The sequence below is a fragment of the Polypterus senegalus genome, chromosome 2 (assembly GCF_016835505.1).
Source record: "Polypterus senegalus isolate Bchr_013 chromosome 2, ASM1683550v1, whole genome shotgun sequence".
NCBI lineage: Eukaryota > Metazoa > Chordata > Cladistia > Polypteriformes > Polypteridae > Polypterus > Polypterus senegalus.
The window spans coordinates 293,196,965-293,221,964 of NC_053155.1; the positions used below are offsets into that span (position 1 = coordinate 293,196,965).

Consider the following 25,000-nt stretch of genomic DNA (forward strand, 5'->3'; position numbering starts at 1 on the left):
GGAAAAAATAGAGAACAAATCTCAGAAAGCATAGGATGAACATAAAAACACAGCACACAGTCAGTGACATTCAGATTCAAATGCAAGACGCTGGATGAGTGAAGCAGCAGGGTTAATCATAAAACAATGTGTATTTGATACAGTTAATAACATTAAAAAATTGTAATAATAAAAAATGATACTGAAAATGTTACACTGTTAACAGCGACCAGTGCTATCAGGACAGGTTTTAGTTCCCTGTGATGCTGACCTGGAAAAACTCGTTCTGAATCGATAACGGCTAAAGACATCAGATGCTTGTTGTTAGGTGGATTGGTGACTTTAAATTGCCCTGGTATGTCTTTGTGTGCTCAGTGATGGAGTGGTTTCACATCTATGGCTGATTCCTGTCTGGAAGGACATCTCAAAATCTGTTGGAAAAATAGTCTTTAATTGTCCAATAAAATATCTTCAATATGTTTTAAATATTTACTGTAAATGCCTTAAAGGCTTTATAGGGAAAATTAATATCAGTGTTTTAATTCGCATAACTAGTGATGGTGATGAGACTGATCACATCCAGTAAGAAGCAATGCATACAGCTAATTATTAATGTGGTTTACATAGACATTTACCTGTAATGCTATTTAGGCTCAGATTTATTGCAGTGATTCTAACATCCATCTCCCTTAATGGATTTCTGCTTATAAAACTATCAAAACACCAGGGGCAGCACTATTTTAATTATCTCGGTAATGGTATGTCATATGTTAATTGAGTGCTGAAAATCTGTTCACACTGAAATTATCTAAGTTGTTGTAAATGGTAATAACTTACTGAACTGTGAGCTCATCTTGGTCTCCATCAACTAAATGTTTATAAGGTAGAAAAAAGAAAAAAAATGTAAACATATACAGCATATTAACTACAAAGATGGCAAAACAGCATAGTATTAATATCTATATATTCTGAACATATACATATACAAATACATACATATAAAATTGGATTCATATGTTGTGTGGTCTGTTGTTTTTGTGTTTTTGCTTGATGACTTGAATGGTTTAAGAATAATTGAATAATAAAGAAAGCTGAATTCTCAGATTTTGTACAGTTGTATTGAGTATCCAGAGTGCGGATGTATTCATAGCTTTTTTTATAATTGACATTTTGGAAGTCAGTTCTGAAGTGAAGAGAATTTTATTGGGACATATGAGAGGCACAGGTGTCTCATCAAGGCTTAGTTCTTGATCTTGTGTCTGATGCTGGCAGGATATTCTCTGGCCCTCAAGTCTCTAAAGTGAATTAATGAGGGATGGATGAATGGGCAAATTTGACAGAATACTTTTATGGTCTTTTAATATTTGTGTGTGGATATTCACTGAGAAAATGATCTACTGATTCAGTTAATAAACATGGTACATTGAACACCGTGATCTATGAACGATAGAATTATTCATATCTTGATATTCATGAAAGCAAATGTGACATATTTCTGTTTATTTTCATTTTGTACTAAAAAGCTGTGAGTTTTATTTGTGTGTTTTTTTGTCAAATATTTATCAAATCGTAAACACATATGCACTTCGGCATGTCTGCATTCCAACATTAAAAAACTCTTAGAACATAACACGTTTGACAGAGCAGTGGAGGTCATTCATACCATCAATTTGTTTGTTTAGGTAATAGGTAAATTGTCTCAGTATCTCATCTACACTAGTCGCTCTTAGGCTTGGTTGTCACTGCCAATGTGGAGTTAGCACGCTCTTCACTTAACCTCAGGGCAATGTTGTTGCTTCCTACATCACAAAAGCATCCAGATTAGGTTGAATGGTGACAATTGCCTTATTCTAGTAGGAGTGGTTGGCGTGAGAGTCCTCCCAGAGGTATATTAATGGCCAGGTCACTGCTGGCTCCTGCCTTACATTCAGTATTGCCAAGCTAGCCTCTGGGCTGTTTTAGAATAAGCAGGTTCAAGAAAGGAACGAATAAACAAATACATGCAAACTTTTAAAGAGATTGGTGCATGACTTGGGATTGCCGTCTTAAGTAATACCAGCAGACGTAATTTAAGTCTTATTTGCTCTCTCAATTTTCTTCTTAAGCATATTCTAATGACAGTTACATATTAGAAGCGCCACACCTAAAGCCTACTAATAACTGGCCAGTGCTATACTAAGAAATGAGTTACATTATGTAGCATTAAACACCTATGGACTAACAAGACAAGGTGCTGGTGTGATTTTTTAAAAAATACAGAACTGAAGTAATCAGTATGACTGGTATTTCAAAAAACCTGCAGTTTAAGGGATCGAATCCCTAAATTTACAAGACTTAATGTGTTAATAACAGCTAATCACGCTCTATGAATGCACACACAATTTTGAGAGATTTGTTCTACTGTAAATGAACATACCACTGAAAAAAGTATAACATTGATGTTGTTCATTCAACGTAAATTTTCTCTTTCAAGCAACTTAAGATTAGTCATTTAGTGTTGCCGCTTGAAATATTTGGTTTCAGATCTCAATCAAATTTGTTTGTACCAAATTAAGTTATGGTGGAGGGAATAAACATAAAAATCCTATTTCATTTAACTTAATATTTTAGGTTGTTCATGTGCTGTGTTTGTGGGGCCGTTTGTATATTCTTTCAGTCGAACTTTCCAGTTTGATGGCTTTCCAACTGCCAAAAAAGAAGAACAACTTAAAAAATAGATTTACTTCAGTAAAAAAAACAAGTGAATTGCAGCCAATCACTCTAAATGATTTGCCTCAACTTAAAAATTGTGGGATCAATAAGCTAAAAAGAATTATATTGGTTCAGATTGAAAACAGTAAGTGTGAATCATCACATTTTTTTTTTCAGTCCAGTACTAAGCCGTACTTCTTAACGTAGTATGTGAAATACAAAATAAATTCTACATGAGTTTTAAGCACAAAAAAGCCTCAAACTATTCCAGTGTTGTGGAGAAGTGTCAACCCCCTGCACTCGGGTCCCAATCCAGATGCTTCATCGTGTGGTGGGTGCAGCAACGCGCTATCAGCACATGCTCCCAACCTCTCTCCCTCCTAAGCACACTTCTGTAATGTTATGGGAAAAGAGTCTGCTTGTTATGTTTGTCTTGTACACGACAACTTCTTAAACATAAAGTAGCCAAGTGTAGGGAGTAGAGTGTACGACTTTGGGGACATTCAGATCTCAGCTGGATGTTATTTTGATGAATTAGGATTGGTGGATTTTTTGGCCTAATGGCATATTCTCACTTCAGTTGTTCTAATATTCTAATTTCCAAGGGGTTTCATGGTTTTTATGCAGTTAATGTCTTGTTAGTTTCTCAAATGTGTCAAATAAAGAAAATTGGTAATGCCACAGATTTTAGCTAGAGAAATTCACAGAAAAAAAACGCAAGACCTTCACTTTGACTTAGCATACTTGTGAAGATTTGAATATTTGCAACATTAACTGAGACTCAGATACAGATTATTTCAGAATATTTCAACTGAAACTACTTTAAAGATCCTGGAAACTAATATTACAAATCCCACAGAGTCATTTTTCTCCAGACTCATTCATTAAGAAGAAAAAAATGAAGATTCCATATGAAGCAGTACAGCTTAATTACCCTGAATTCACAATACACGTGTATGTATTGTATGCGCACTCTTGAGCCGAGACCAAAAACGTTACAAATCAGTGGTGTGTATCAAAGGGATGATAAACACAACTGAAAAGGTAGAACAATAAATGACCCCCACAAAGCCTCCCCATACAACTACTATAATCGTAGCGGACCCAAGACATAAGCAAGCTAAGTGGCTTTATAGGGCCCCATGACTGCAAGGGTCTTCCATTTGCTCAGCAAGTCAAAGAAAATAGGAAGAATGTGAAGTGAAAGCTGACTAGACTCTGGAGTAATTAAACAATATCCCTCTCATCCCCAATTTAATTGTGCGGATTAACCCTGCCCCCCAGCTATTTGATCACACCAAAGGAGACAACCCACTCCTCCCCTGAATTCTCTTTTAGTGCAAATTGTTAAGAAGGGGCCTCCAAACATCCTTTAGTTTAGGGCCTCAATAAACACAAAACTGACGCTGACTGTAATGTAGAGTAGCTGATCCAATAACCCACATTACTAAATAAACACCACCGTCTCACCGTCTCATGTACTCCTCTCTACACCTTTCTCATACTTCCTTCAGCCTGCTGAGCTCTCACCAAAAGGCTTACTTCCGACTCCAGGCTCATTGACTGGTACTTCATGTATGAGCTTTTACTTCTTCTGGTTTTGTCACACTCTCTACACCAAGGGTCTCAAATAGTACATGAAAGCCTCTGGCCATAGATTTGGAGAATTTAAGATGCTCCATCTAGTGACCCCAGGTACTCCTGCACTTTTGGGTTTGGTGTCCCATAGATCAACCTTGGTGAGGCCTAGGTTGGCTGTCCTAGACGTGCCAACCATATAATGTGTCTCCACCCTGCCATGAAACTTGGAGAAATACTTACATTTTAACATGAGCTATCTGTTACCCTGCGCTGTTTACTTTGAGCTTTCTAACGCCCTCTGTCCAACTGTCAGTGCACCCTGTTGGTCATAAATGAGGTTGCTACCTGCATTCCATTCACAGTAAATTCTAGTAAGGAAATTCAGAATTTTACTTGCTAAGTCAGAACTTACAAATATTATGCCATTTGAAAATCACTATTGTTTTCCATTTTTTGTGCAGATATGCTCAGCTTGCTGATTTTATGTCCAATTCTGACAGAACAGTATGATGCTTTGAATTAGATTTATTGTGCAAAGTTAATATATTACATTCAGCACACCTTTTAATTGATTCCTCACCTCTATAATAAATATTGCAGTCACCGTAATCTTTATTATATGAAGAGATTCTAACCACTGACACTCAGCTGAGAGATGAAATGTTCAAGATTTAAAGTATTTTACTGCTGCATTCTCAGAGCCTATAACTGTATTTGGCAATAATAAAATAATCAAAAGATATGAAATGTAACTGAATACAGTATTTTGTACCTTTATTTTAACAGCCTATTGGAGCATTAAACCCAAAGCGAGCTGTCTTCTATGCTGAACGTTATGAGACGTGGGAAGATGATCAGACACCACCATACCATTATAACTCGCACTACTCCACTGCTGGATCCACGCTCGTGTGGCTTGTTAGAATTGTGAGTATACTGTGTTTAATAATGTTATTATTTGATATAACTATCCCTGAAAAGAAAGAGAGAGAGAAGAAGCAGAATAATGGTGATCTACAACTGAATGGTGATATATTTATTATGCTTATGACTTATTGTGCCAAAGTATACTTCCTGAACTGTACACAGTTGTTTAATGTCTTGAAGAAACCATAATACTTTTGCATCCATTTTTTGCATGAATCATAAACAAGAACAGTAAATAATCCAAAAGCAATTAACTTGAATTGCCAACATCAAATCAAACAGTAGCTGGCATGGTGTCTCACATATCTGCATATCACTATACTTTCTATAGCACACATGTATTTTCCCAGGGTAATCGGTTTCCTTCCACTTCCCAACGTCATGCATGATAGGTTAAATTACATCTCTGAACTGACTCGGTGTGAATGATTGTGGGTGTGTGTATCATTATGCCCTGCAATGAAAAGATGCCATTGAGATCTTGTATGCATTGAAATTAAAGCCATTAGTCATCTTGCTCTACCACAATCCAGCACTGAATCTGTTGAAACTGGCAGTTTGTTACATCATGTAACAGCTGTGGCACCACTCCTTTCCTTTTCTTTTCTTAACTATGTAAACCTATCCAGCATTGCTTAGATGTAAAAATTATTATCAGAATAGAGATGTCAAAATAACAAAAACACAAGGGATATGGCTGGAAACTTGTTAAATTCAGATTTCACACAAACAGAAAAATTTTCTTCATGCATGGAACCATAGATACATGGAATAAATAATCTAGTACTGCGATGGAGAGTAGTAGTTTTGGGACCTTCAGATCTTGAATTTATATTATTGTGGAGAATCTAGGTGAAGAGAGTGGACAAGCTTGTTGGGCTGAATGGTCAACACATTGCTTAAGCTAGGGATACATTACTATTGTTTTAACACAATTCAGATTAAGATTAGACAATTAAATTTAATGTATTGTTATTAAAACATACAACACGTCAAAAAAAAATTTGCCCCTATTTATACTCATGCAAAACCATCAAAAATGCAGTGACAATACTGCATATACCGTATATACTCATGTATAAGTCGGGTCTTGAAACCCAAAAAATCGATCATAAAATCAGACCCCGACTTATACACCAATTCAAAAATGTGACACTTATTTTATTTTTTTTCAACATCTACTTGCCTCCACCAATCTCACATCAGTTTCTTAGATGCATCGAATTTTGTTGCAGCAACGCAGTTACTGATTTGTGTCACCTTCAATGATGTTTAATTTAAAACCAGCTTCATATTTTTGTTTCATCGTGGATAATGGATGTTCTTACGATAAAGGTGTATGAGGGTGTGAGACACACAAAACAGGGCAAACGTTGCTTTGGAATAGTTCGGGTGGTTACGTAGGCACAATAGAGAGAGAGAGGGTAGGGGCATGTGCTGATACAGCACATTACCGCACTCACATAGAAAAAAGGCAGTATGCTCTTTGGTTTTTTTTCTCAGGTGGGCGTTAGCATATCATAATCTTTTGGACCAATAGTGTGAGTTTTCTGCATTTGACTCATATGACCGACATTATAAAATACCAGAAATTATACGATAAAATCAAGTCCCAACTTATCTGCGGGAGAACTTATCTGCGAGTATATACGGTAATACAGCACCATAGTGCAGTAAATGCAAATTAGCAATGGCAATAAGCGATACCAATAAATATGCAACAGTAGTGATATTGTATATAAAATATACAACATGCACCAGACAGAACAAGCAAAACTAAGAAAATACAAGTAACTGAGCTATCGAATAGTCAGTAAAATTGAATCAGTAGACCAGTCTTATTGGCAGTGTGGACTATTACATAATGAAATCTTGGTCACAGATCAAGAGGATGAATATATTAGAGTTAACAGTTTAATGACCTCACAGTAAAAACTGTTTGCCTGTCAGTATCAATTTTTCACACTCCCTGTTTTCACTTAAGAGTCATGGGGAGCCAGAATCTCAACAGCTTTGAGCATAATGCAGGAAGCAGCAAAAGACACACTGGCGCACATACACACAGTCACTTGCAACAGGCCAATTTCCATACATACATTTTCCATATTCATGTATTTTATTAAAAGGTTTTGAAAAGCTGAAGCCTATCCCAGTAATGCTGTGTGAAAGGAAGGAACCAGTCCTAGAGGGGATGCTAATATGTACAAATTGGGATTTTGGATGAAACTGGAATACCTAAAGAAAACCCATGTAGAGAATTGGCATATTGAGCACAAATAGTCATCAGGCTAAGAAAAATCCTAAACTGCTCGAGATTTGAGGTGGATGCACTAACTACTGCACATACTGCTCAGTCGTAAGCATCACACTGATACTTTATTATTATGTATCTTCATGCACAATTTATGAATATATTGATAGGCACATTACTGGGATAGACTTTGAACTAGATTAAGTAGAAGTTGTATAGAAAAAATACTCAAAAGGGTACAACAAGGTAATTATCACAAGAAGTTGTAAAATGTTCAACAGGGGTGGGGATTGGGTTGTTTTGTTTTCAATCCTATCTTTTGTAAAAATTGATCTATCTGTATGGAATGATTATAATAAAATCGATAAAAATAAAAATTAAAAAAAAATGTTCAACATTCCCAAAAAAGTATTAACAACATAACTTTCTCAAATCTGAGAATATTAATCCAATAGACAGTTTCAGGAGGATCAGAGACTATCTCAGCAGCATTGACTACAAGTTAAGATCAATCTCTGGACAGAGTACTCGTCCATTGCAGGGCAAACTGTCACACACAGGACCACCGTAGAATCCGCAGCTAACTTAATACATACTCCTTCTGAAAGAAATCTGAGCACAGACAACACCTGGCCACAATATTTGAACTATAGACCTTGAATCAAGGAGACCTCCACTGCACCATTCGAATTATCAGTAGAAAAAGAAAACTAAAACACTGCTTAAAATCGGAGCTTCAAATTATATCATGTCCGTGTTCCTTGAAAGGATTCTTAGATACTATACTGTATGTACAAACAATAAGTCAGTTTATTTAATAAATAATTTATTAAATACTATTAAGTAACATTTCTTTAATAACAAAAATAAAATTGCAAAATCTTAAAAAAGAAACATTTAAAATAATTATGCATTAAGTTCTTAATTTTCCTATAATTGCCGTTTGGTAAACTCAGTCCCATTTATTATATTATCTATTTTTCAGTTGTGTTACTAGGCAGCTCCAATTTTAAATCTAAAATCTAGATCTGAATTGGTCGCAGGCCCTTTAGTTTTCCATCACAAATGTTTATACTCATGCTTGCTTTTTTTTTTTTTCGACGGTATCAACGACAGTAAATGAGACTAAAAAAATAAACATCTTATTATAGAATTCTTTGCATGCCTGCAGCACAAATGATAATAATCCATGGCCGAAAGTGATCAATGTTTTTGCCTTTACATTGGTAGAGCACTAGACGTTGTATGATATTTTTTATTCATAAACCTCTACTCCTCTATCAACTTCACAGGTACTTCCTTTGTTTTCTCTCTACAATTGCATTTTTCCTTGAAGTAAAACAAAACGTGAGCTGCAGACTAAAGTTTACCCTAACTGCAGGCAGTACAGCCTGCTGTGATTTGAGGATGCTAGGCTCTGTTTACTCATCAAAGTAAATTCTCTATTGGATTCAATTTGAGAGATACCGAAGAGACAATAAAAAAAAAAAGCCCAATTAAAATGGTCTATGAACAGCCAAGAAACAAGCTACTTAATTCTGCTGGGGGTTTTACTGCAGCAAATGCTGCATATTTCCATAGAAACTTCATTGAGTTTAATATTATTCTTATTTTAGAAAATTTGCCATGAGTAAAATGAATTAAGAGGATGCACAGAAAGTGTGAAATATTACAGATTTTTGAAATATTACAGCATGTATCATTTAACTGCCTTCTTTTTCATGGCATGTTTTTGTATTAAAGCAATGCTTTATCTGTGGAGACATAACCACTAAACTCAGAATAGCTTCAAATAAACAAAGCATGATGAGCCTTTTTGTCACATACAGTAGTTTTATCACCTTGTCTTCTTCACTGCCTAGTTTTCCACAGCAAATCTAACAAATTCAGAAAACGGCTTTTGCTATTTAAACAGGGATGCCTAACTTTAAAAAAATATTCGGACTTATACTACGGTCATTGCATCCATCACAGGACTTTCAACTAGTATTGCCTGTTAGTGCACACGCTTACAACCCCACAATATTCACAACTTTTAGGTTTCTGCGTTATCTGTTAAAGATGCGATTTTCTAACTGTATGTGTAGATCTCCTTGTTTTTTAAATATTATATATTAGTGATTTAAAGGAACTCCTCTTATTTTATGTACTGAATGTGTATTTAATTTAGGAAATAATATTAAGTCTATAGAGAGAGTGAGAGAGGATATTTTTTTCTTTTTCCTAAACCCATTGCCTTTTCATTGCTCACAAAGTTTTAATGGATAAATAGTGCATTCAAATTGTTTTGTAGCCCACATATATTTTCCTTTGACATGAATGTTTCTTCCGTAAAGGTGTCTTACATATATCTATAAGTATATATGAATTTCTGTAATTAAACAGATGCATACACACAGTGGTCATTATATAAATAAAACATAATAAAAGCGTCCAAACAGTAACATTGCAAACATTGAAGGGAACAATAAAGTTCACGTCAGTTAGACTCACTGACTGGTAGAACCAACTGGCAGGAAAATGAACACAAGCCAGAATTCTTATATATAAGGTTTGCTTATTTCTTCCTGAGGCTGGCATGAGCACTTATTAAATTTTTCACTCTGCCCTTCCCAGCCAACAATACAGCAGCAGAAAACAGTCATGCACCTCTAATTGGGCCTCATTGAGCTTCCTGAATAGCACAGATGCAAATGGCAAGCACCCTCACTATGTTCTGCAAGAATGTACATGTTCTGAATCAAATATTCCCAAAAGTGGCATGCCTATTAAAAAACATTACTGAAAATGGGATGGTGCAGACTGCCCATTAACTCAGACCTACTTGGGCACCTGCATTCATTACTAGAGCAAATGACTCAAGAGTTTCTGCCAGAGAGCTCACACCTTGAGAAATCACACAAGGCAAGCTACTCACCAATTAGCAGTCTCAGTGCTGAATCCTTCCCATCTGATAGTCAACCACAGCAAGCTGAAAACTCCCCTCAGGTCTACCCCTGAGGTTCATCTAGCTTCATTAATTCCACATTCCTGCCTAGCATACAGATTACTTTCTCAGTAAGCGTTTAAATGAAAGGCAATATGTAACAGATGTGTAAGAACATACAATAAAAAACGGTAGTACCCCCTGACTTTGTACTGTTCATGTACAAAAATCATGTTTTTTCTGCAGTCAGCTGGCACAGTAGGCCAGAAGATAATATGAGGGTTATTCAGGCAGCACTGTGTATCGGTGTTTATGCTTAGCATTACCCAGGTAGACTAACAAAGACAGAATATCTGGTCACCAGCATTAACGTATTACAGCAACAAATGATGGACAAAAAATCTTGGATATCTTGGTAATTTATATTCCTTTGGGTCAGATATTGCTTCATATTAATGTGCTTTTTGTTTAATCCTAGGAGCCATTTACTACATTCTTTCTCAATGCAAACGAAAATAAATTTGACCATCCAGATCGCACCTTCTCTTCTATTGCAAGATCATGGCGGAATTGTCAAAGAGATACCTCAGATGTCAAGGTAAAGAAGCACATTTGTATAATTTACATAAAATACATAACTGTATTGTCTATATAAAAAACTATAAATTTTGACTCATACTTATTCCATCTATACCAATAAAAGGCAAAGCCCTCACTGACTCACTCATCGCTAATTCTCCAACTTCCTGTGTAGGTAGAAGGCTGAAATTTGCCAGGCTCATTCCTTACAGCTTACTTACAAAAGTTAAGCAGGTTTCATTTCGAAATTCTATGCGTAACGGTCATAACGGTCGACAATATCTGCCATGTTAAACTTTCTTATTTATGGACCCATCTTCATGAAATTCGGTAGGCGGCTTCCCTGCGCTAACCGAAACCGAAGTACATACTTATTTTGGTGGTATGACGCCACTGTCGTCCGCCATATTGAACTTTCCAACGTCACTAATTCTCCAACTTCCCGTGTAGGTAAAAGGCTGAAATTTGGCAGGCTCATTCCTTACAGCTTACTTACAAAAGCCATATGAGGCGGCGTTGGGTCCCCCCATTCTCACACCGCTCACGTTGTTGGCTGCCTGCCTATATAAGGCCATCCGTCGCTCTAATCTCTTCATTCCCTTCCTTGCTTCACCACGGGATTCATGTCTCCCTGCTGATAACTGCAGCCTTTTTATTTAATCCATGGCTTCTCCGCTGTTTTATTGTTCGTTTATTATGATTATAGTTATTGTGTAGGTATTTTAGATTTACTTTACATTGTTCAGGTACCCATTTCCTTTATCGTTCCAACCGTACCCCCATTAACATGTCTATCAAGGTGATCAAAGAACTGTCACTTACCGAGCGGTTTCCATGCCCGGAGATGGCACCTGCCTTTTCCATTCTCTTTGTTACATATTGCACGGCCATATCAGGCTCACTCTTGATATCCGGAGGAACATTGTGTCTTTTGTATTGAATGACTGGGACAGGTTCAAGGTGTGGACTGATGACGGTACAGGAGATAATTATACTACACAGGAGCACAATAAGAGTGAAATGCTTAAACCCTTCACCTATGGTTCTGCATGTGAGTTGATGGCTGCCGCTGAATTGTTTGGTTATCGCTTTCAAATGTACTGAAATGGCCAAATATTTTACACCTTTCGACAACCGCCAATGCCTCTTAAACATCTTAGATTGACAGGTGACGATTTCAGTAGTGGACACTTTGATGTTTATGAATGTTTAAATTTTTAAAAGCTGGATGTAAAGTTATCGATGAAACCGGTTGTATGCTTACAACGCTTGACAGATGCTGAATGTCTCTTCAACACAAGTCCTACAAATATTGTCGTAATTGAAACAAACCATGAAACTCAAACCGATTATGACAGCAGCAATCCAAGCTGTGAGATTTGAAACAAGGTTGCTTTTCACATGGCTGACTGTACGTTACATGCTCAAAAGTAAGCTCAGCGCACAGCTTGGTCATATTACAACCGGAGGGCCGAACTGACAACGTGGCATACAAAGAGATCCTTAACAAATAATTATTGGTATATTTTCCCTCAGTTTAAAAAGGTTTACTTTTCTTCTTTATAAAAATTTTAAGGCAGTACTTCACCGCTGTGAAGCGCGGGTATTTTGCTAGTATATTATAAATTAAAACTAGTGAGTGTCCTGAAATAGTTCATCATATCAAGAAATGTTCACATTCCCTGGAACACAATTCATAATAAGTATTCAAGATCCTAAGTATGTAATAAACTGTAGTGAAATAAAGTAAAGATGAAAATGAAAGTAGGTAACCAGAATGATATCCTTTGTTGACTTCAGAATTATGGGTTTTTAGTTTATCTTATTATTATGTATAATCCAGTCCTGAAAAAGGTAGCAGACAACGCAAGAGAAACACACATGCATATTCACACACTCCTATGCAGGTCCAACTTAAATGACAATACTTTTAAACTCTACATTTGTGTATTTTAAAGGCACTATATACTCTACACCTCAATGCAGTATTTATACTCTCTGTGTTTAAGCTCCAAGGATATACTGTAGTTACCATCCCAAGACAATGTGGCTTGATTTCTAGTACTTGCATCCCAAAGATGTCACATTAATTGATTATTCTAAATTAGTCAAGTGCGAGCGAGTGTGCCCATGATGGACTACAATCCCATGAAATGCTGGTTCTTATCTTACACTTAACATTTATGGTAGCAGCCCTGTAATAATTTAAAAAAGAAGAGTCAAGCAGTGAATGGCTATATCGTGCAATCCTGGTAATCCATATTAAATCTCATTTGTAAATATTAATAGAGTTTTGGTTTCATTTGTGGCTTTGCGTTAAGCCTATATCTACCGATTTCCCCTTACTCAAATACTAATTATTTTCTTTCACTGAAAATATTGAATGATATGAAATATTAATTATATTCTCTTTTTGCACGTTTATATATTTCTTCCTTGATTTGCTTTTCTTAGAAATTATAATACTTCTATTTTATAAACTTAAAATATTTCAATAGCCTAAAATATAATATAGGCCAGATTATCCTTCATAATCATTTTATTTTAGCTGTTTTGAAAAGCGAGGTTTCATTTTTTAAAGCTGTATCATTTTAAAATGGCAATCATTTCACTTTTGTACAGATACATGAATGAGCAGCAATGGGTAGAGTCTTGCAACGGTAAAAACAATTGCCTGTCCTGTGAAATGTAGCCCTACAGAATTCAATCTGGTAACTACTGGCCTAGAACACATTCCTTCAAAATGAAGTACGCTCAAGCATGTGCATTTTATAGTACATATGTTTTTAATACCAACATAGGAAACAAGAAAACAACCCTGCATCTTTAGTATATTAACACCCACAATTAACTGAACATGTTTCCTTCTGGTGTTATGACGAGTAGTCTTGTAAGGAGCACTGCAAAAATAAATTGTATGCCAATGGTTACAAAAATATTTAGATGTTGACATTAGAAGATCAATCTCATTGTGGTGCCTGCTGTAAAGCACAGGTTTTATGTCTACTGCAGCTAAATTTTGGTCTTGCTGACAAAAAGGCTTAGTGTTTAAAACAAAACCATTACAGTGTCTGCACTAAACAACATGGTCACTATGACATAAACAAGTCTCATGGGAGTGAATATACATGTACATGCTGCCATCTGAATTATTAAGCAGCATATGCAGTAGGGAAATTATTATTTTGTTCGTTTTTATTTTAAGACTAAAAATACTCTGAAGTATAACATGTGAAAGCAACCCCGTAGAATTAGGTTTTGACAAAGATCTCATTTGCAGAAATGAAACAATCTTTGCTAATTATGCAATGTTAACTAATCTGTAGTGAATCTGTCATTTTATGTTTTGACAATAACTGAACATTCTCTTTTGTTTCAATCAGGTATTTCAGAGAAAATTAAAATAATGCCTTTACCCTACTGTTAATTCAGTATTTTATCCATTCCACAATACACAGCGGGGAATGAGCATTGACCTCAAAGTGTCATATTTTTCTAGCACACCCAGTACTGGGTTTTTGTTGCCTGGAGCAATTAATAAAGCATTAATGACAAGAGCTATTTAAAATGTAGTCCTTTATATACAGACATAGCTTTTACTTGGCTGTGCCTGGGGACCTAACCAACACTACCTATTAAGATAATCAGAAATGTGCAAGAGCTGAGCAAAAATTGTACTTGAAAATCATCTGTGTTTAAAAATGTAGGTAACTATAAGAAGCAAATTATGCATTTGTTTTTCCTCCTTTACAAGATGCAAGATTCTTTTCATAAAATGTGTCTTCTTTTTATTATTTTAGATCAGTAAGAAGCAGTAAGAACATTTCTGCAGCACACTGCTGTAGCAGCATTAATATTGACCTAAGAATTAAAGGAGAAAAAAATGGTCTCATGCAATTTTAAGTCGAAATAAAACTGGTTATATCATAGATTTATATGATTGTCAAAATGTAATTTATAATTGATTATGCTGTTGCTGCTTTGTTTACTTTTACTACACAATGTCAGTAGTTAAAAATAAGCAAATTAAATATATTTTAAAAAGTACAGAGTTTAAACCTGCAAAGATGGTTATAGTTACCATAAGCAGGGCTCCGGACTGAGATGGAGCTCACGCTTCCTTTCCTCTTCTTTAGTTTACAGCGAAAGAGGGCATGGCTCTCCATGATCACAATCAAACTCAAACTCCCAGGTCACTTGGGTGTGCAGTTTCAGAGTTTCACATTCCCAGTTGGAGATGACTCTCTGCAGTTAGGGACAACATTACAAGATATCGATCAAAATATCCAAAATTGTTTGGCTGTTGGTAAACATGAAGACCCAGATAACTTGCTATTCTTACTAGTGCCATCCCTCTCTGCCATCACAAACAAATTCAAGAATCATTGACTGGTCTATTTTATATTTGCATGAACAAAGTCACAAATCACTGGCCGACTGGCGTTTCTTTTGAAATTTTTACAAACAAAAGGGAACAACCTGTCAACAGCTCTTAGTAGCTCTCTAAGGTTCAGAACCCTGAAACGTTTTCAACCCCCTAAACCACCACCACTACAATTGTGGCCCTGCATATCAATAAATACGCATGAGGTTCTGCATGACAGTGTGTGTTATATGTGTTGAATTGATTTGCTGATTTCTGAAAGACAAATATAGGATATTTCACATACTTTATATCTTATAGAATAAGAGAAACTAAGTGTTAGTTGCTTTACTTTCTAATTGTGACTGTTATATCAGACTTCTTAGTTACACATTTCATAATTTAAAATAAAAAAGGCAAATGCAATTTTTATTGTACAATATACTAGCTGAAGTTCCCAGTGTTTCTTGGGTATAAATAAACAGAGAAATTGGATAGCCTTGCCTCAGCCAAAGTGCACTTCCACTGCCTGATGGGAATTGTGATTTCCATGTTGGGGCTGGTTTTCAGGTTGCCCCCCTCCCATTAGAACCAATCTCCCTGATATGGCATATCGCCTTTACTTTAAATTGGACCAATGACAAGGCACGTGCAAAACGTGCAGACAAAGAGATAAACAAATAAACATTCTAAAGGCTTACAACTTTATTTATACGGATAAAAGCCTGTGTAACATGCATTTCACAATAGCAGTACAACATAAACAGAAAATTACATTCATTAATAAAATTCTTCATCAGTTATATAGATATTACTTTCTGGTATGGTTTTGCAGCTTAGCATGGGCTCTCATGTGGCAACCTACTTTTCAGAGCTTGTTTGACCAGATTCCAAAAGCATCCAGCCATCACTAAAAATATACAGAAATTCTCATGGAGCTACTCACAAGTTTTAGAAACATCTGTCAAAGCTAAGCGATTGGTTGAACAACAGAGGCACATAGAGCCAGACGCATGCTGCTGGGTTGGCAATTAGCAAGAAGAGCTGGGCACGACCAAAATTATTGTAGTTTATAGAATGAACAATACCTTCCTTTGATACAGAAGGCTAGGGGAAGAATCGAACACCCAAAGAGTATCTTATATAATCTACCCACATATTTCCGTCTTGGACGCAGCTGTCAAGAATCTGATAATGAGATGTCATTACCAATTTCTGATCTGTGTTTAAAATACAAATGTCTTCTCTGTAATCAGTGTCCTCATTATTGGTGGTCAAGGGCTGAGCATGTGTCTGGCCAGATACTCACAGATGAACCACAGGTAGCTCATCACACTACCTTTTGTGATGCATGGGTTGAGGATTATTGTGGGGGAAAGGGAGCTGCCAGTCTGTACATGCTGGCTAGTTTGAAGGTCTAAACTCCAGTTGCAGAGAGTACCCCTACATCTCATGCCTTGGAGGCTGGTGATCAGTCCTCAGCATAAAAGTTTAAAATGCTGAGCTATAGTCCATAAACAGTACTCTGGTATTGCCGTTTTTATTGTTCACTGTATATGCCAAACCTGACCTCCATCACTCCATTTCTGGAACCCAAATTTTGTCTGGTCACACACTGTCCCATTTTTACTATGCCAATTCAAAGTAACATTTATTAACCTTTGTAAAACTGTATTTTTGCAGTTTGTGATTTATGTAAAGTTCATTTTAAATCTTCATTTGAGAGTGTGTGTATTTGTGTGAATGTGTTGTGTAAAGGACTGTGGTCCTGTCTAGTGTTGATTCCTTCCATGACAGGCTTAGGCTTCCTGGAGCATTGTCATGGAAGATGTAGTTTTGAACTATCGTTTGATGGATGAAGGAGTCTACTATATTATTTTTTGACTGACAAATGACTAGATTTTTTTATTTCTTGCCATTTTATTACAGTTATATATGTTTTCATAAAGATTTTGGCCTCTAAAATTAAATATTTGCAGTTGATTAAGTATGAACACTTCATGAAAGTGTTAAGTATAAACTTCTGGTTCAATTCAGCCGATCGAGTCACGTTCTCCTCTTCAGGAGTTAACCTCCACCATTCCAAGTTTGCAATATGTCAGAAGAAAACCTGATTAAAAGCAAGTTTGTCTTACTGTGTTGCTCTTTATTAATCCTGGCCTCCTCCGGTGGTAATGAGTACAAGCTGTAAGAAGAATGACTGTTAGTGGGGGCGACCTTTGAAAGGAGCAAGTCACCCGGAAATGACCCTAGCTAGGCCAGTCATTTTTGAGCCTTGCTTTTTTTTCCTTTCTGTCTCTTCTTAGCAGTAGTCAAAGCAAGACACTGTTTCAGCTGCCCTCTCATACTAAATTTCTTAACAAAATGCTTGTGCATTGTCGGAAGGAATTTTTGTGTACTTTGTAAGAAAAAGATTTTGACAAAATGTCATTAAGGTGACATAGTGTAAAGTAATACAGTTAATGGAGGCTTTAGTGTTTGACTTGTTAGCCCATTATGAAACTGTTGCAAAATTAATGGATGCCAGGGGAGCTGGAGTTGAAAATGGAGCTGGCAGATTTAAAGGCTTTGTTTTGTGTTTCACAAGAGAAGAAAAAAGCAGGGAATAAATAGAAAACAAAAACCTTCACTAAAGAGGCACCGTGTATAAACAAAGAAGTGCTTTTTAAAAATACTGAAAAAATGCTACCAGGCTCCCTCATTTTTAAAATTACATACAAACACAGTAATGCTTGCTCTGAATGTTTAGCATTTTTAAAATCAAGGTCAAGTACTGCAAAAGATTTTCCTTATGTAATTTTCTCTACGTTTTCACTGCTTGAGCATAGTTTATATGTTTGCCTCAAGTCTATGTAGACATTCCCAGCTATATATCCCAAAGATGTGAATGTACGGTTGAATACTTGTTTTCCTTTAATTCACTTTCCAAAATCACTTCTTTTACAGTACAATGCCACATGGTACTGCCTTTCCTGTCAACATTAGGGGAAAGTGCCGAAGTCCATCAAGGGGCATACTCACATTTCACCATACAAGGCCAACTTAAAGTCACCACTTTAGTTATGTGTTATGAAAGTAGCCAGAAACTGGGGTACCTGCACTAAACCTGTATCAACACAGACACATTCTTGAAACTACATCAATATATTTTCCAGACTCAGATTACTTGAACCCAGAATTCTAGAGCCTTAATAATAATAGTAATAATACATTTTATTTTGGGGTATTATCGCTTTTTTGTCGCCGACACCACACAGACTGACACCAGAGGCACATATAAAACAAACAAAAACTTTTACAGTATTTTCTTCACCTGTGGGGCACGTCTTTCCCGTGAACCCCACAGGCACAACATAGTTCCAACACAAATAAAGCACCCAAATCACCACACTCTCCTTCTACTACTACTTCTTCTTCCTCCTCTCCTCTCCTTTCCTCTCCTCTCCTCCCGACTCTGGTGCCCTGAGTAGTGGCTGCAGACTCCTCTTATAGCCCACCCGGAAGTGCTGCAGGTGCTCGTTGAACTACTTCTGGTTGCACCTCCGAGTGTGGCTGCGTTCCCGCCCAAACAGGCTCATTAAGCCGTGCAGCTCTATGCAGCTCCCTCGGCGGAGGCCACGGAACCCAACCAAGATGAGTTCTGGTGTTCCATGAAAGTGGCCCCGACGCAACCCAGGGGGGCTGCCACCAAGTGTACTGGGGGACGTAGCGTGCATCCCATGGCTGCTCCCCCGGATCCAGTGTTGAAGGTGCGCCCCAGCCGGGCATGGGCCAATTTATATAACACTTTTCCCATGCTCAAGGGAATGATCATGTTTGTCGCACCATGTTGCAACTGGAAAGTGAGCCAGTATGCACTGTTGTTGATTTGCCAAGGTGGTGGTGTCTTGCTGTCTTAAGAATGGGGCTGTCAGGCTAAGATTTAGATGTCTTGCTAACAATTAATAGAGTAACCAGGTTCAAATAACAAATGTATATATGGGTTAAGCATTGAAGCAGTGCAAATCCTTCTTTGTCAGCAGAAATATCAAGTTGTAAAATGAACAAATTGTAGTAAACTATGAACCTTAATCCAGTTTGTTGTACACTTGTTATTTTTCTAACTTTAAGGTACAGTGCATAGTACATCATGGGTGAATTTCACTCATAAAAACACAAAACATTGTCCAGCAGTGAAATATGACATTGAGCAAATGTCATTCTTCCCCAGTATGCAGGGTCTGTTGTAAGCTTTTATCTTTCTTGTATAATGCTTTTCATGTGTGAAAAAGGTGTAATTAAGAAGTAATTATAAACTGGTTATCATAATCTGGATATTCTCAGGAAACTGTTCTATTCTGGAAAGTAATGGTTATTAATTTCCAAATTCATTCAAGTATTAATTAAACAAATAAGTATATTGTTCAGTTTTATCTCTTTGGAGACATTCATTCATTCTTTTTTATTGAACTTAAAGCATGTAACATTCCATACAATCAAGTCAAACTTAACAAAATTCAATTCAATTCAATCCCCACCCATGACAAAGAGAGAAAGGCCAACTGCCAGAGTAAAACGTTTGAGAGTAGTATAGAGGGAAAGGAGTTTTTCTCCCCAATATATGTGCTTATTCTAAAATATTATTGATTAGATCCTCCAAGGTTTAAAAAAAAAGTTCTGCACAGATCCTCTAAGATAGAATTAGATTTTTTCCAGTTTCAAACAGTATATAACATCAGTTACCCACTGACTTAGAAGTGGTGGGCTAAGATTCTTCCAGTTGAGCAAGATAAGTCTACGAGCTAATAGTGAAATAAAGGCAATTACAGTCTGTTTGTCCTTCTCCACCTTAATTCAATGTAGGAGTACACCAAACACAGCTGTTAATGGATTAGAAGTGATTATGACAACATGGATGTCTGATAGGCATTTAAAAATAAATCTTGATAAAAGATTTTAAGTTGAATAATTGAATGCTTTGCTCATATGGAGCTCGAGTGAATTCTGTGCATGGCTGCCTTCTACTCCATTTCTGAAATGTTGAGTAAGAGATCATTTTCCCACTGTACTTTGGGATATTTAAAATGAAGGGACTTTAAAATGGTTTTATATATTATAGAAATGCTGTCTGAATCTTCAAGACTAATCATTATCTCTTAGAAATTGGTGGAAGGTGAGGAAAATTGGGCAGATTTTGTGAGCAAAGTTTCTAATTTGGAGACAGTGAAAAAACTGTGTTGCTGGGAAACTAAATTTAGAGAGTAACTGTTCATAGAATGCAAAAGCGTTATATATATATACAAGTCTCTAAATGATTTAATCCCATTCGTTTTCCAAACATTAAAAACTGTTAAGTTTGAGAGGGTGGAAAAAGACGGTTATCATATAAAGTTGCCACAGATAAAATATTCTCCAACTTTTGCTTCCTACATTGGTTCCATATTCTGAGTGAATGAAGGACAATTCAGTTGTTAGTATATTGACGACTAGCAATATACCCGCGCTTCGCAGCGGCGAAGTACTGCCTTAAAATTTTTATTAAGAAGAAAAGTAAACCTTTTTAAACTGAGGGAAAATATACCAATAATTATTTGTAGGATCTCTTTGTATGCAAACGCTGTCAATTCGGCCCTCCGGTTTTAATATTACTCTTGAGCATGCAACGTACAGTTGGCCATATGAAAAGTAATCTTGCCTCAAGTCTCACAGCTTGGATTGCTGCTGTCATAATCGGTTTGAGTTTCATGGTTTGTTTCAATTACGTTAGTATTTGCAGGACTTGTGTTGAAGTGACATTCGGCATCTGTCAAGTGTTGTAAGCATACACCCGGTTGGAATGATAAAGGAAATGGGTACCTGAACAATGTAAACTAAGTCTAAAATACCTATGCAATAACTATAATCGTAATAAACGAACAATAAAACAGCGGAGAAGCTGTGGATTAAATAAAAAGGCTGCAGTTATCAGCAGGGAGGCGTGAATACAGTGGCGAAGCAAGGAAAGGAATGAAGAGACCGGAGCGACGGACGGCCTTATATAGGCAGGCAGCCAACAACGTGGGAGGCGTAGGGATGGGGGACCCAACGCCACCTCATATGGCGACTGAGCTACAGGCTATGGACGTATATACTGTATGTACGTAAATAGGATTCACTTAGCGTTGGGAACCCGCGTACCAAATTTCTTGAAGATGGGCCCATAGGTAACAAAGACCGTTGGAAAGTTCAATATGGCGGCCGACAGTGGCGTCATACCACCGAAATAAGTACATACATCGGTTTTGGTTAGTGCAGGGAAGCCACCTACCAAATTTTGTGAAGATGGGGCCATAAATAAGAAAGTTTAACATGGTGGACGTTGTTGACCGTTATGCGTAGAATTTCGAAATGAAACCGGCTTAACTTTTGTAAGTAACCTGTAAGGAATGAGCCTGCCAAATTTCAGCCTTCTACCTACACGGGAAGTTGAAGAATTAGTGATGAGTGAGTCAGTCAGTGAGTCAGTGAGGGCTTTGCCTTTTATTAGTATAGATGCCTTGTATTTACTGGTGTACAGAGCAAGGAATTTAAAAAGGTAGTGCAGGAATGAATTTCTATTGCAGACAAAACTAGTGTGTGTTCATCTATTTGTGTCAGTGTCCATGTTTTTATAGCTTGTATATTTGCCACCCAGTAATAAAACTGAAAATTAGGTAGAGCCATGCCACCTTCTGATTTAAGTCATTGTAGGATAACCCTTTTGATGTGTGGATATTTTGAATTCCAAATAAATGAGATTATAATTGAATCTAATTTCTTAAAAAATGATTTGTTAATGTATATGGGGATGGTTTGAAATAGAAACAGAAGCTTAGGAAGGATATTCATCTTAATAGTTTTAATTCTCCCTGCCTAAATAAGATGGAGGGTAGACCATCTATGCATGTCTTGTTTAATTTTGTTCATGCAAACAGCAAAATTTTGTTGAAAAAATGTGTATTTATTTGTGATGTTTACTGCTAGATATTTAAACTGATCTGCAATGATAAAAGGGAAAGTGTTTAATCTAATGCTGCTTGCTAGAAAATGCACTGGAAAAAGCACACTTTTGTTCAAATTAATTTTGAGTCGAGATATCTTTTGAAATTCTACTAGTACAGTTAGGGCTGCGGGCACTGAATTTTGTGGGTCTGATATATACAGTACCATATCATCTGCATATAGTGATAGTTTCTGTTCAAGGCCTCCTCTGAAAGATCCCTTTCATCTTTGATGCATTTTGAAAGTGAATAGCCAATGGCTCAATGGCGATTGTAAATAGCAGTGATGACAAGGGACATCCTTGTATAGTACCACGTTCTAGTTTGTAGTAGTCTGAGTTAGTGTTGTTAATACGAAGCTTCTGGACTGGTATATAGTAGTTTGATCCATGCACAAATATTAGGGCAAAACCCAAAGTGGTAAACAGGTAATCCCATTCAACCATATCAAATGTTTTTTCTGCATCCAAATATGGAGTGTTGGACTCTATGGATGAATATACAGTAATCCCTCCTCGATCGCGGGGGTTGTGTTCCAGAACCCCCCCACGATAGATGAAAATCAGCGAAGTAGAAACCATATGTTTGTATGGTTATTTTTATATATTTTAAGCCCTTAACTCTCCCACACTGTTAACATTATTAGAGCCCTCTAGACATGAAATAACACCCTTTAGTCAAAAGTTTAAACTGTGCTCCATGACAAGACAGAGATGACAGTTCTTTCTCACAATTAAAAGAATGCAAACATATCTTCTCTTCAAAGGAGCGCCGTCAGGAGCAGAGAATGTCAGAGAGAGTGAGATAAATGCAAACAATCAAAAAATCAATATGTGCTTTTAAGTATGCCGAGGCACAGCGATAAAGCGGCATTTTGTAGAGGACCATCCGTATCCTCTAGGCAAATGGCCCCTCTGCTCACACCCCCTCTGTCAGGTGCAGAGAATGTCAGAGAGGGTGAGAGACCAAGAAAAGCAAACAATCAAGCACCGCGTGGGAAGCATATCTTATATTGAGGAGTTTTAGTTAATATGTAATACATGCTCTGATTGGGTAGCTTCTAAGCCATCTGCTTATAGCGTCCCTTGTATGAAATCAACTGGGCAAACAAACTGAGGAAGTATGTACCATAAATTAAAAGACCCATTGTCCGCAGAAATCTGCGAACCAGTGAAAAATCTGTGATATATATTTAGATATGCTTATGTTTAAAATCCGCGATAAAGTGAAGCCGCGAACGTCGAAGCGCGATATAGCAAGGGATTACTGTATTATATTAAATACGTGTTGAAGATTGAAAGCCAAATGTCTAACGTTAATAAATGTGGTTTGGTCTTGTGATATTACTGGAGGGAACATTTTCTTAATCCTTTTACCTAGAACTTTGTAGAGTATCTTAAAATCATAATTCAGAAGTAAGATTGGTCTGTATGATGCACATTGTAATAAGTCCTTATTTTTCTTAAGAAAAATGGTAATTAATGCTTGGCAAAAAGTTTGAAGTAGATGGCAACATCTTTAAGAATTTATATTACAGTGGTTGACTGTCTTATATGCTTTTGTAGTTTACTGTTACTAATGCAATTTGGTAAAATAATTTTGTTTTAATGTTAGAACTGAACCTATTATTTTTTTCTGCAGTAGTGGTTAGGTTTTTGTGTAATATACTGAAGCAACAGCCTGTGTCACAGGAAAATGTCTTAATTTATTGACTTTATGTGAAGTATCTCATTATAATTGTACATATGTACAATGAAAGGTAGAGTGTATTTATTTATTTTTCAATTCTCGTATTTCTTTACTTTTTATAAAACACTCTGTTACTTGATTCTATTTAGCAAGGATTTCTGTGCTTTTAATAATGCAAAAATATATCTGGATGCCTCATTTCCATCATCTTTTTAATTTATTTGCCCATGAATCCACTAACTTTTAGTGCATATAAATTTACGTTGCCATTTCTCTTTCCACTGTAGTGATCCAGATCTGATCTGTATTTTTTCAAAATGACAGGAGCTGATCCCGGAGTTCTACTATCTCCCTGAGATGTTTGTGAACAGCAATGTATATAATCTAGGAGTTAGAGATGACAGAACAGTTGTATCTAATGTTGATCTCCCGCCTTGGGCTAAAAAGCCAGAAGATTTTGTCCGGATAAATCGAATGGTAAGACCAACTTTTTGTTTTTGTTCCTTAAAATTGTAAAAATGTTTTCATTTTGTGTTTATTATTAAAACAGTAATGTGCAGGAAGCATACATTTGTTTTACCTGTAGTTACAAAAAAATCCTCTTCTTTCAAGCAAAAATTTGACTTTACAAAGAAATCTCATGATGTCTAGCATATGATATTACTGGTAACAAATTGTGAACCAATGTATCCAAAAATGCATAAACTTTCTCTGTCTAGAACAATATTTACTGGAAGACATTTGCTCAAAATGTCCAGGCATTCTACAATGTTAATAACTATACCAAGTTTACTTTGGACTGACCGATTTGCGTTGGCAATATAGTGTCGACAGACTCATACCTTGACACACACAGGCACAGATATCACTCTGAAAGTTAACAAATCATCTATTCATCTATTTTTGTACTGTAAATCTACTGAAAGCATATAGTCAGAATCAGACTGCATTACAGTGCTTTTCAAATGTATAATTTTCAATCTAGAGCAAAAAATCAGCAACATTCAGTTCTGAGT

General features: G+C 36.5%; 1 protein-coding gene across 15 annotated transcripts in view; it reads left to right on the forward strand.

The window, feature by feature from the left end:
• The window catches only part of nbeaa (neurobeachin a), an 894,135-nt gene that overhangs the window by 770,604 nt on the left and 98,531 nt on the right, over nt 1–25,000 (forward strand). For all 15 annotated transcript variants that reach the window (XM_039745777.1, XM_039745778.1, XM_039745781.1 and 12 more), the window contains 3 exons: nt 5,038–5,178; nt 10,834–10,953; nt 24,309–24,461. In XM_039745777.1, coding sequence (XP_039601711.1) covers nt 5,038–5,178; nt 10,834–10,953; nt 24,309–24,461 — 414 coding nt within the window. The remainder of the gene's footprint in view (nt 1–5,037; nt 5,179–10,833; nt 10,954–24,308; nt 24,462–25,000) is intronic.